Here is a 12515-nt window from a genome sequence, read left to right on the forward strand (position 1 = left end):
CTGAACTTCCTGGGCTTTATAGCATGTTCCCACTAGCTATCTATTTTACGCATGGTAGTGTATATATGTCAATCCTAATCTCCCAATTCATCTCACCCTCTCCTTCCCCCACTGTGCCCACATGATCTTAAAATGCTTATAAGATAGAAACCTCCAGCATTTAAAAGTTTAACACAGTATATATAGCTTGGAATTATATTTGCCACATGGGACATTATCCAAACATATGCTTATTTGGGAATGACCAATGAGTTCAAATTAAGTTTGTAGGAAAATCGATACTCATTACAAGTCAACCCATATTTAAGAGCACAGGCTTTGGAGCCAGTAAGATCTGGGTTTTGAACCTCAATGAGGCCACTTACTAGGTGGGTGACCTAAAGCAAGCCTCTTTGCCTTTCTAAGGTGTGGTTTCCTCTCTGAACTGTAAAACGGAGTTAATCACATCACTTCACATCCCAGCCATCAGCAAGTCCTGTCATGTCTAACCATCTCTAAAGTAGAATCCCAATTTGCTCATTTTCCACCAGCCCCGTCCTTCTTCAAGCCTCTACCACCTCACAACAGCCTCCTAATTTGGTCTCCCTTTTTAAACTCTTAACCCCACTATAGTCCATTCTCTACACAACAACCCCAGCAATCTCTAAAGCACAGTTCTAACAATATTTTCCTGCTTGCAATCACTCAGTGTCATCCTACTGCAATCAGGAGAAAAACCAGACTCCTTACCATGGTCTGGAAGGCCCTATGTGGTCTGGCCTCTGCCACCCTCTCCAGCTCTTCTTGTACCACCCTCTCCCTTGTTTACTATATCCCAGCCACAATGGCCTTACTTCTGTACTTTGACCCTACAAAACTCTTTCCTGCCTCTGGGCCTTTGCATTTGCTCTTCCCCATGCTTGGACATTCAGAAAGTTTGTTCTTTCATATAACAAGTCTCAGCCCACATGTTGGCTCCTCAGAGGGGCTTTCCCCTGACTATCTGAAGTAGCTTCCACTTTACTATCATCTCTGCCCCATTATCCTTTTTTTTTTCATAGTTATTATCACTATATGAAGTTATATTGTTTGTTTTACTTGCTCACTGTCTGTCTCTAGCTCACCTATCCACGTCTCACCTAGAATGGAAGTTCGTTTGTCCTATTCACCACTGTCCTTAGTGCCCAGCACAGTGCCTGGCATATAGTAGGCATTTACGTATTTGATGAGTAAATGAAAATGTCTTTTAAGTACCTAGCTGGGTGTTCAGAAATTACAAGAATTATTTCTGAAAATGTTTACTAATAGCAGTGCACATATTAATTTCTCTCTGATGTCAGAAAAGCAAAATAAACCAAGGCTTCGAAGGTAGGTAAGTTGTGAGAGATGGGGCTGTCTGAGCTTTAATGGTTTTGAAAAAAACCTTAACCTTAAAAAAAGGATTTTATTTGGGTATATATTAATTTATTTAGCTTACTTCAAATCTGAAAGATCTATTGGTATCAAATGGTCCTACATCATTCTCAGAATTGAGCTGAGGTTACTTATCAGTTTATAGACAGACATGTCTGTCCAAAACATACAGGCTTCTATCTACGGAAAACACACTGCACAGAACAGTCAGTTGAGGTGGGGCTAACCTACCTGCAAACGGGCAAGTTCCTAATCTACTCAATGTTTTACTGAGAACTTACTATGTGCCCTACAGATGACAGATACTATGGAGTAACTAATAATATTCATTAGCTAACATTTATTAGGCATCAAGCATATATCAGGCACTGTGCTAAGCACAGTAGATGTATCATCTACTTAATTCTTATTCCAACTCCACGAGGCTGGCAAACAGCATCTTTACAACTATGACACAAAGTAAACAACAACAAAAAGTTTTAGTGCATCTGGTATTATCTGGCATTGTAATCTTAACCGTCTGATATTATACGGCTAAAAGCACATTTAATGAAGATAGCTGTATTTCATAAGGATTAGTAAAAACTTCTTTTGAAAGTGAGGTTTTATTTCTACGGAAGTTTAATTGTTACTTACCATGAAATGAGGTTGTGTTAAAATACGCTTTAGTTCCTTTGCATCGTTATTCTCAGGGTAACATGAAATTTCTTCCAATACCTAAAAAATAAGCAAGATATTTAATAGTATAATGAGGATGCGAGATTTAGAAAATATAGAATTCTTTTAAATTAAAAATTATGAATGGATTTGTATGGCAGGCAAACTAATTATTTTGGAAAAAAATTCATCATTTTATTCAAAGGTTATTAATATATAAAACAGCTACATTTGTGGTAATAAAAAATAAAACAAATTGCTGTAATAGTCTCTGCCTTCATTACCCAACTATAACTCAAAAGATTATTGAAAAATACAAAACGAAATGACAAGTCTGTAATACATATTTATTACAGGTATAAGTAACTTAATTAAACTTAATGGGAAAATAATCTCTGCAAATCTTTTTCCAAACTCACCATCAAGATGAATCTGTAATAAAAGTTGGTAACAGCTTTCTTTTATATTAACAAAACTGTCAATTCCTTTCAGAAAGATTAAAATGACAAAGGCTCAAATAAAAACAATTTAAAGAAGAGAAAACACTTGAGTACTTTTCCTTGTAGCCTGAGAGAATCAATGTGATTCTCCACACTCATCTCCTCATCTCGGCAATGGTTCCTAGAATTAATTGCCAGGGAACCCAAGAGAATAATTTAAAAATAAGACACACAATCAAAAACTTTTCTCTTTTCACTCACATTTTCTTCACGAATTAGTTGTTAACATTTTCTCTATATAGGTTTAAACAGCTGTTTTCAAATGAAATTGTTCTTCAAAAGTTATCCCTTACCACTAGGATGGAGTTTACCCATTTAAAATTTGATTATTTGACATGAGCCCAGGGGAAGGCCTCTGTTCCTTTTCAGAGTAAACATACTACTACAGTTCCAAGTGTACATAGTTGGACTCAGAGTGGTTATACACATTGCTCTCAATCCTAAAAGTTGAGCCAATCGAGGATTGCTTCAGCAGGATTGGATGTCAGGGGCACGCAAGTCATGTACCGAGTAGGAATCTCTTGACTCGCCTTTGAGAATCTTAATTCTGGCCAGGAAGGAATGTTTTGAGGTCACTTAGCCTAAGGCTTAGATCCCAGCCAGTGCTACTCAACCACCTCCTCAGAGAAGAACAAACAAACAAACAAAAACTATAAGGTTTCCTTCTTATCTAAATGTACTCTTGTAAAACAACTATACCCCAATTAGAAAAATGTACTCTTAACAAGTGCTGGTTATGCTGTTAATTCATATTGTTTAATGATGATAAGCCAATTCTCCTTTGGTGTACTTTCTGCTTTGAGTTTCTAAACCAGTGAAACAAAAGATGAAACAATATACTCTCTCTGGTCCCCTGCTACTCTCACAGCCTATGATTTTAAACACTGAGGTGTGGTCTCTAATGCAGACAGAACCTCTCCTGACTGCTGCCCTGACCAGGTGGGCAGGCCTAGCGGCTTCCACAACCTTGGACTTGGTTCTCAGTGAATATATATTTTCCAGTACAGGTCTTGTGTTTAAAATCTGATAGGGAAGGAATTATGTCTTTCATATTCTTTCACTTAGTAATTTCACTTTATAAAATATTTTTCTGGGCTTCGCTGGTGGCTCAGTGGTTAAGAATCCATCTGCCAATGCAGGGAACACAGGTTCGAGCCCTGGGCCGGGAAGACGCCATATGCCGCGAAGCAACTAAGCCCGTGCGCTACAACTACTGAGCCTGCGAGCCACAACTACTGAAGCCCGCGAGCCACAACTACTGAAGCCCGCAAGCCACAACTACTGAAGCTCATCCGCCTACAGCCCATGCTCCGCAACAAGAGAAGCCACTGCAATGAGAAGCCCGCGCATTGCAACGAAGAGTAGCCCCCGCTCACCGCAACTAGAGAAAGCCCGCGCAGCAACGAAGACCCAACACACCCAAAAATAAATAAATGAATGAATAAATAAATAAATAAAAATATTTTTTCAAAGGAAAATATTTATTTGTATAAAGACTTTTATAATATCAAAAAGTGATTTAAAAAAACCCCACTAGGTATCTAACAGTGGAGGCATTTATAATTCATTATAATTTAGTAACAGCAGAGAAAAACTATGCCATCGTGAGAACTTATTTACGAAGACCTAGCAGAAACATGGAAAAATGCTTATTATATTAGGTTAGGTTAAAAGAAAGATATATTTTGATTGTAACACATAAAAATTTATATGTAAATGGTTAGTGATTAGAAAAGGATATGCAAAAATGAAAATTACTGTGTTAGGGTGATGGGATTATAGATGACTTTTTACTTCCCAAACTTTCTGCAGTGTGATGTTTCTAAAAAAGTTAAAATTTTGTGAAAGATGTACACTAACCAGTAATTTATAAAAACGACTTCTCTCTGAACTTAGTTGTTATAAGCATTCAATTAACTTTCAAAAATTACCACCTTAAAAAAGCAACTCAAACTTTCATAGCATGTCGATTTCCACCAAGAGTGGTAAAATAACTTTTTCTTTTTTTTAAAAAAAGAGAAGTAAAATTGTTCAAGTTTACATACCAGAACTAGAAATCTAGGCAATGTTGCTGCCGAGATTTTTTTTTTCTTTTCTGTATGTAAATGCTCAGTGATAAACTTAGAAATACTAAATTTGAGTATAATGGTGTAACTGTGACTTCAAGGAAGCTGCCTCTTACTGTGCAGCAGAAACGTTTTCATACCAAATATGACACCCAAATACACTGACAAAATACATATCGCTTACCTCTTTGGCTCTCTGTACTGCATCACTCGGAGGATTCCTGATTTGCGGTGAAGATTTTGTGTTAATTTTGTCATATAGCTAAAAGCAAAGGAGAAAATCCAATCAACATTCATAATTCTTTGATAAATTCAGAGCTTCATATTTATTATTTCACTAAACAATATTTTCCCCTTAAAGAGGCAGGCTGATGATTTTAGTGGGATCTTCTTGTTAATGTCTTATTCATTCAAATGAAACTTGTTGGGATGAGTGCTACGCGTATCTTTTTAAAAATCATCAATATTTCAGTAATCACAGCATTTTTTCCCTCTGATAGAAGCAACATTTAATAAGATGAATACAGAGTAAAATGAAAGAATGCTTTCTGGCCAAGGCACATCTGAAGGAATTTTCACAGCAATCTAAATCTTGGGAAAGGGCAAACCCAACTCCTTCTAGGAAGGAATGCTCTCACGAAAGGTTTATACTTGTTTTACTAGGGCTGTTCATTAACAGTATCAGTTCTGGCATCCTTCAGCAAGAAATCAAGGACATAAACCTTTTTCCTTTTTAATTTGTAAATTCACAGAGTATGGGAAGAAGCTGAAAAGAGTCTATACTTTAAAAACTCCGCAAATCTAAATGATCCAAAATTTAACTTTCTGAAGAAAATTCTTTAGAGAAAAATCTCTGTAGTGCAGAAGTGCAATTAAAGTATTAATTTCTACTTCAGACAAAACGTCTCATTCAGCAGTCTGCTTTGAAAAGTGAAAAGTTTAAAATGGTCTTGGCTAGCCAGCCACTTCTATTTCCTAACTTCTCTAAAGTAAGTGGGGAGTTTTGGGGGTTGGTTTTGGTTCTGTTCTTTTTTCCTTCCCTACTATGCACAGCAGTGCTAGTGGAGAGGTCACATACCATAATATTCTTCAGATTACAGTTACACTTGTTTATACTGATGCAGGATAAAGCTTTATAACTTGTAAATGTTTGGGCCACACCATACATAAAAATTCCTAGTGATTAATAGGCAGACAGATAAATAAATAAAGCCTAATGATAGCAATGTGAAGATAGAGCAGTGACCATTTTAAAATGGCGGCATTAAGAAAGTACTACTAAATTAGAGGTTAAATAAATAGTATAAGTAGGCTAGTAAAATTTGCTCTATTTAAAATATTATATCAACACTTAGGGAACTAGTGATACGTGGCTTGTTTATAAAAGTTTGCTCGAATCCCTGTAGAATACACATGGGCAGTCTCCATCCTCTGAATGACTTCCATCTCTAAAGATTGTAAATTTTGACATTTGGAACCACCGAATATATTTTTCCATAGAAATAATGGTATATGCAGTGTAGGTTCCCAGACTAGTCTATAGAGATAAATGAAATACTGTACACATGCAATAAAAAGTAGGAGGGGGAAAAAACCCAACCCCCCAAAAGTAAGGAATCATAAGTTTAAAAAACACAATTAAAATACCTAACACTTAAAAAATAGATATAGCCATCACCTGACATGTCATAATATTAATAATCAAACAAAATAAAAAACCTACATGGATAATTAAAAAGATTTTTAAAACTCTTAAATGCTGTTTGGGAAAAAGAAAGCAAATTTAATTTGAGGCTTTACAAGTTGACGGCACTATCATTTATAATGTCTTTATAATGCCTAATTTCACCACAAAGAGTTTTGCCTTTTTCTTGAACAAGGACTATTACTAATGCTACTTTCAAAATTTTCAACCATGATTAGGGTTAGCTTCTATTTAAACATTTAATAAATGCATATTAGTTTTAACTCACAAAGCAACAAAAGTTCCAAGCTCCCAGAATTGCTCTCACTCTATTACTGGAGACCTTTTATTTTTGGCTTGGTCTTATGATGCCAAGTACAGTTCCCTAGGTCTTATATCAGTGTGGTTTCTTGAGGACTTGTAGCGGAATCAGCTGGAGTAGTTACTTAAACGTACAGATTTCTGGGCCCCACTGCAGATCTACTGAATCAGAATTTGAAATGGGGATCCAGATATCTGTGCTTTAATAAACTCCTTAGATATTTGTAAATCTTATGCCCAGTACCAACTTTTGAGAATAGTTGTAGTAGTACAAATACTAACAACAATGATAATTGTTACTTTTATTGAGCACTTAGTGGATGCTAGTTACTAGTCAGAGTTCTTAATATATATTCCCTCATTTAACCTCAGACAACCTTGTAATGCTGATATCCCTACTACTCCCACTTTATAGATGAGGAAACTAAGGCAGGGAGTAGCAAAGTGAGAACTAACGTTCTAGCTTTACAACAACTTCACAGGTGGCATGCAGATAAGGCCCTGATCCAAGGTAAGTGCTCAGACCAAATTTCCCTCTGCTCCTTTGGTTTTGCCTGATCCAACTAATCACACATTCACCCAAAGTTCAGTGGAACTAGTGGTGGGATGAGGGGGAGGTGAGACGCTTAATATGAAAGGCAGATACAGTAGGAAGGAATTAAATGAAGGGACCTTTTGCTTGAGGTGGGGACACTGGGCTCTGCCCCTCCAACTCCTAGGAAAGTGCAGGACTGGAGCGGTCAAGGCAGGCATTGGATGGAGTGGATGGTGTCCATGTGGTTAAGAATAGATGGTGAATTTCAACTGCCTGCTCATTAACCAAAAGAGTAATTAAGAACTGAGGCAGGAAGGGACAGGGAAGGGGCTTACTTTCACCATCAGTGGGAAGAAGTGACCCCTTGTTGACCCATCTATCCATCTAATATTTACTGAGGTCCTACCATGTACTAGGCAGTGGGTTCTATTCACTGGGGTTATGGAGAGGAAAAAGATGATAGTTGCTATGCTCAAAGAAGTCACAAATTCCAAAGACATGTATAACCAAAGGCCCAGGAACATATGCCAACTTGATCCCCCTGAGGACCTGAGAGTACTTTGGTCCCCAGCAATATCAACTAGGAAATAGTGAGCAGTCCCAAGTTGGGGACTATCTGGATGTGTATGCATGACATGCCAACCTTCATTCCCCTGCCCCCTATTTCTGTGACTCTATCTTTGCCTTAGGGATTCAAAATATTTTAGGGATACCCATAACAAATACAAACTGTTTGAGAGATATGGCAAAGTATGTAAATAAAAAGTCATCAACAGAGGAAATTTTGAATGCAATGTAACATTTAATTGTTTTAAAACAGTCGTCAGGAGTATGCAGCTTTTCAACTTCTCATTCTTATGGGTCATCTTCATATTCTATGCTGCCTAGGAGATGCTATTCAGGACTCAAAGTTCAAATTCAGGTGGAGTTTTCCCAAGGTCTAGAGGCAAGTGAGAGGTGGTTGAGTTTTGAGAACAAAGGAAGGCTGCAGTTTCTCCTCCTTTATCACCCTTTACTGCCCATCCCCCTTCTATCATATACAGAGAATTATTAGAATGATGTGACTTTGGGACTTGGCCTGCTGTCTTGGACTTTCAGCTAAAGCCCAGAGCTAAGGCCAATAGGAAGTAAGTGGTCTGCTAGGAAGCTGCCAGACCATCCTTCCAGGGCTTGCTGAAAGGTAGTTAAAATGTCCTTCCATGCTCATCCTAGCACCCCATTCCGCCTATAGTGACAGATGCTTGGAATCTGTAGAAGCTAAAGGACTGAGGCAAGGAAGCATTTGATTTTTCCTTCTCCTTCCTGTTGGGGAGGAAAGGAAAGGGAGTTGCTTCTTCCCTCATGCAAAGTGAAGGATGGTAGATGCTCCAAAAGACCCATGTACACAAAGTAGAGGTGCCAGCAAGGAGAGCTCACTATCTCATGCTCTGCAGGGATGCTTGCTGAGTTGCAGCAATTTACAGGGTCCATCTTGGTGCACCCAGAAGAGCGCTATGTGAGAGTCTTCGGAGTGGCTTGACATGTAGCGTTTGGGGTCTCAAGTGAAAAGAGCCTCTTTCCTGGTTGATGGCAGGGTGGGAGGCCAACAGCAGGGCAGCCCACACTTGGAGTGTATTTTATGGCAAGACTGTGTGTTTCCCATGAGTCAAGGAGCTGCCTCAGAATGTAATCTGGCTGGAGCCATCTTGGCGGAACCCTGACCAAGAGGGTTGTCTGCACAGAGCAAGGGGACCCAGGAGTGGCCGTGGGGTCACAGCTGAAGGCAGGAGCTGAGAGTGCTGCTGAGGCCCGTTGCAGAGTACATGATGATGCAGGAGCAACCCAGGACAGAGACAACATCTGGATACCTGCCACACCCCGGGCATTAACAGCCAAGAGGGCACTGGCTGCCTGAGGGACACGAGTACAGAACATGCTGTTTAAGTGGTTCTTTCTCTTTTCCATGATCAGACTCTTGAGTCCTTTGACATTCAGTAACGACACGTAGCATGAGGCTGAGTACATAGTAGATGTTTAATAAATGTTTCTTAAAAAAAGTAAATGAGTATTTAAATGGTGCACAGGAACTGTAAATAGATATATTTTTTAAAAATCAGAGTAATATAAAAATAAAGAGTAGGAATACTTATTTTACCTTGTTTCTTTAGGAACCAGGTATCACAGTATCTTCTGTCCTGCTTGCACAGTTAAAAACTCTCCCTCAAAATTAAGAAATACAGTTTGACCACATTTAATTCTTTTTTTTGCTATGTTTCAAGTCTGACTTCAAAAAATTTTCAAGGTAAAAGAGATCTTAGATATCAACATGATTCAATTCCTCCACTTTAAGAAGGAGACAGCTGATGACCAGTGACATGAAGGGATGCACTCGGGGTCCTGCAGCCAGAGTAGGAGGGACTAGACTGGCTTCCTGATACGTGCTGTCCTTTCTCTCATACCACAGTACCTTGGCTTGTATTAGAATTCAGTAACATGGTCTCATGCCAGGGATACACCTTCAGCAAATATTCGGGAAAAGAACTGTAGAAAATGCCATTTATAGGCTGTAGGGGAAAAAACTAACTAAATGTGATTTTAAAAAAATAAATAATTTATTTTTGGCTGTGTTGGGCCTCCATTGCTGTGCGTGGGCTCTTCTCTAGTTGTGGCGAGCAGGGGCTACTCCGTTGCGGTGTGCGGGCTTCTCACTGCAGTGGCTTCTCTGGTTGTGGAGCATGGGCTCTAGGCACGCGGGCTGCAGTAGCTGTGGCTCGTGGGCTCAGTGATTGTGGCTCGTGGGCTCTAGAGTGCAGGCTCGGTAGTTGTGGCACACGGGCTTAGTTGCTCCGTGGCATGTGGGATCTTCCCGGACCAGGGCTCGAACCTGTGTCCCCTGCACTGGCAGGCAGATTCTAAACCACTGTGCCACCAGGGAAGTCCCTAAATGTGATTTGAAAAACATTAGGCAATCAACTACAAGCCTTGCCCTATTAAAGAATGTTAGAATCCTAATCCTTGCCTGGCTAGATGATAAACATTTCAGGCTTTGTGGGTCATATGGACTCTGTCACAACCACTCAACCTTGCTATGTATGTGTAGGCAGCCATTAATAGTCCATAAATGAATGGGCATGGCTGGGTTCCAATAAAACTTTATTTACAAAAGCAAGTAGCTGGCTGGATTTGACCTGACAGCTGTAGTTGCCAACACTTGCTCTAGAAGCTCAAACTCAAGGCGAACTGAAATGACAAAATATATTTCCGTTTGTTGTTTGCTTTCCTGCCATCTGAAGATTTCAAGTGTATTTGTAAAGCTGAGGTGTAGAGGGTGAGGTAGAGGGAGGGAAGACTGTTAATAAATTATTCCTGGAGAGAAAACAAGAATGACTATATTACTGTTTGTTTTCTCTTTCTAATGAAATTATAGTTACCCAAGTTCAGCACTTTTTATTAAAACACACACATACACACACAGAGCCCAAGGCAAAATGAGGAAATGTGAACAGCTGCAAGGGGAACAGACTCTTTCACGCTGTCTCACTCACAGACAGGCCTGCTCACTGCCAGTCTCTGGCGCTGGGTCAGATATGACTCCACACGGCTACATGGACATGCTTAATCTTTCTGTCTTAAGGAGTAGAAAAGCACAGTTCTGTTAAAAGGCCACATTCTATATTTGGGATGGGTTGTTTTAAATAAAGCAGAATAAAGTTGGTGGTAATATTAAACTGAACTCTCCTGAGATTGTACTTTCAAACATAAGTTAACAAGTTAATGTCATTTTTAATTTACATTCAAAACACTAAATCAAGTTTCTTTTCTTTTTTTTAACCATACTTCATGGTACCTCACTTTCTTCTGATTTTTATCCTCAAATAGAAATCTTTGTTTTGCTCATAGTTTATATGCAGCACTTAGCAATATCAACATTTAAAACGGAGTGGTTGGTGGAGAACCTATAAAATTACTATCACTGGGTTATGTGTCCCACTAACTTCCTAGCACAGAGAAAAACAAATCTAAGGACCAGAATGTACTTAGTTGAGAAAGATTATAACTTTTGCAACTAGGCTACAGACATGAGCCAAATAATGAATGGGTTTGTACAGTTGCTGGGAACACAGAAGTATATTAGCAACCATCATCTTACCACCTAAATCAAAGATACCAAAGAAGCCCCCTGCTGGAAAAGAATTAAAGTTTTCAAGAGTCAAATATTTAGCTGCGGGCCTCCCTGGTGGCGCAGTGGTTGAGAGTCCGCCTGCCGATGCAGGGGACGTGGGTTTGTGCCCCAATCCAGGAAGATCCCACGTGCCGCGGAGCGGCTGGGCCCGTGAGCCATGGCCGCTGAGCCTGTGCGTCTGGAGCCTGTGCTCCACAACAGGAGAGACCACAATGGTGAGAGGCCCGCGTACCGCAAAAAAAAAAAAAAAAAATTATATATATATATATTTATATTTACTGCTAGAGAGACTGTTTAAACTCTATCTAAAATAAGTTGATGGATTCTGGGAGTTTTGTGACATTTGTTATGTTAGGTGCTCATTACATAAAAATTTAGCTGCAAAGTATGTAATGAAATGTGTCTGTGATCATAGTAAAAGATAATAACAGTGCTCACAAGTTTATATTGCACAACAATAATGGGAATTGAAATGACTTGCTCTGGAAACACAGACTATCGTATTAAGAATTTCCTTACAGTTGCTGTGAAGAAGCTGGGTGATTAGGAACAAAGTTCCAGTATCACATCTTTTCAGTGAACCCAGCGGATCAGCTACTGATATCCAACAGTATTTTAAAAAATACATTTGAAATCTGGAAAAATGTTAGGGAAAGGTGATTTAATACTAAAATATAAGGAACTGATATTCAACTACTGCACTGGAGCCAGTTTTCTGAAGCTAGAGATCAGAGAAAATCTTTTGAGATCTAAAAATCTATCTTTCCTGCTCAAGCTTATATATAAACTTACTGTCTTTAGGGTAAAAATATAGAAATGCCCTTTCAACAATCTTTAGTGTCATTAAACATGACATAGTAAAAAAAAAAAAATGACATAGTCACAAAATGAAAAGACAACCTACTGAATGGGATAAAATATTTGCAAATGATATGACTGATAAGGGGCTAATATCCAACATTTATAAATAGCTCACACAATTCAACAGCAAAAGCAAACAAACAAACAAACAAAAACACAACTCAATTAAAAAATGGGCAGAAGAACTGAATAGACATTTCATTTTTCCAAAGAGGGAAGGCAGATGACCAACGGGCACACGAAAAGATACTCAGAATCACTAATCATCAGGGAAATGCAAATAAGAACCACAATGAGGTATCACCTCACACCTGTCAGAATGGCTGTCATCAAAAAG

At 38.8% G+C, this 12515-nt stretch overlaps 1 protein-coding gene across 4 annotated transcripts in view; it reads right to left on the reverse strand.

Moving 5' to 3' along the window:
- CASK (calcium/calmodulin dependent serine protein kinase) overlaps positions 1-12515 on the reverse strand; it is a 395420-nt gene that overhangs the window by 65486 nt on the left and 317419 nt on the right. For all 4 annotated transcript variants that reach the window (XM_032619715.1, XM_032619712.1, XM_032619714.1 and 1 more), the window contains exons 12-13: positions 4800-4877; positions 2029-2109 (exon numbers count right to left, since the gene is read on the reverse strand). In XM_032619715.1, the coding sequence (XP_032475606.1) occupies positions 2029-2109; positions 4800-4877 (159 nt within the window). The remainder of the gene's footprint in view (positions 1-2028; positions 2110-4799; positions 4878-12515) is intronic.

This window comes from Phocoena sinus, chromosome X (genome assembly GCF_008692025.1).
Source record: "Phocoena sinus isolate mPhoSin1 chromosome X, mPhoSin1.pri, whole genome shotgun sequence".
Lineage (NCBI taxonomy): Eukaryota > Metazoa > Chordata > Mammalia > Artiodactyla > Phocoenidae > Phocoena > Phocoena sinus.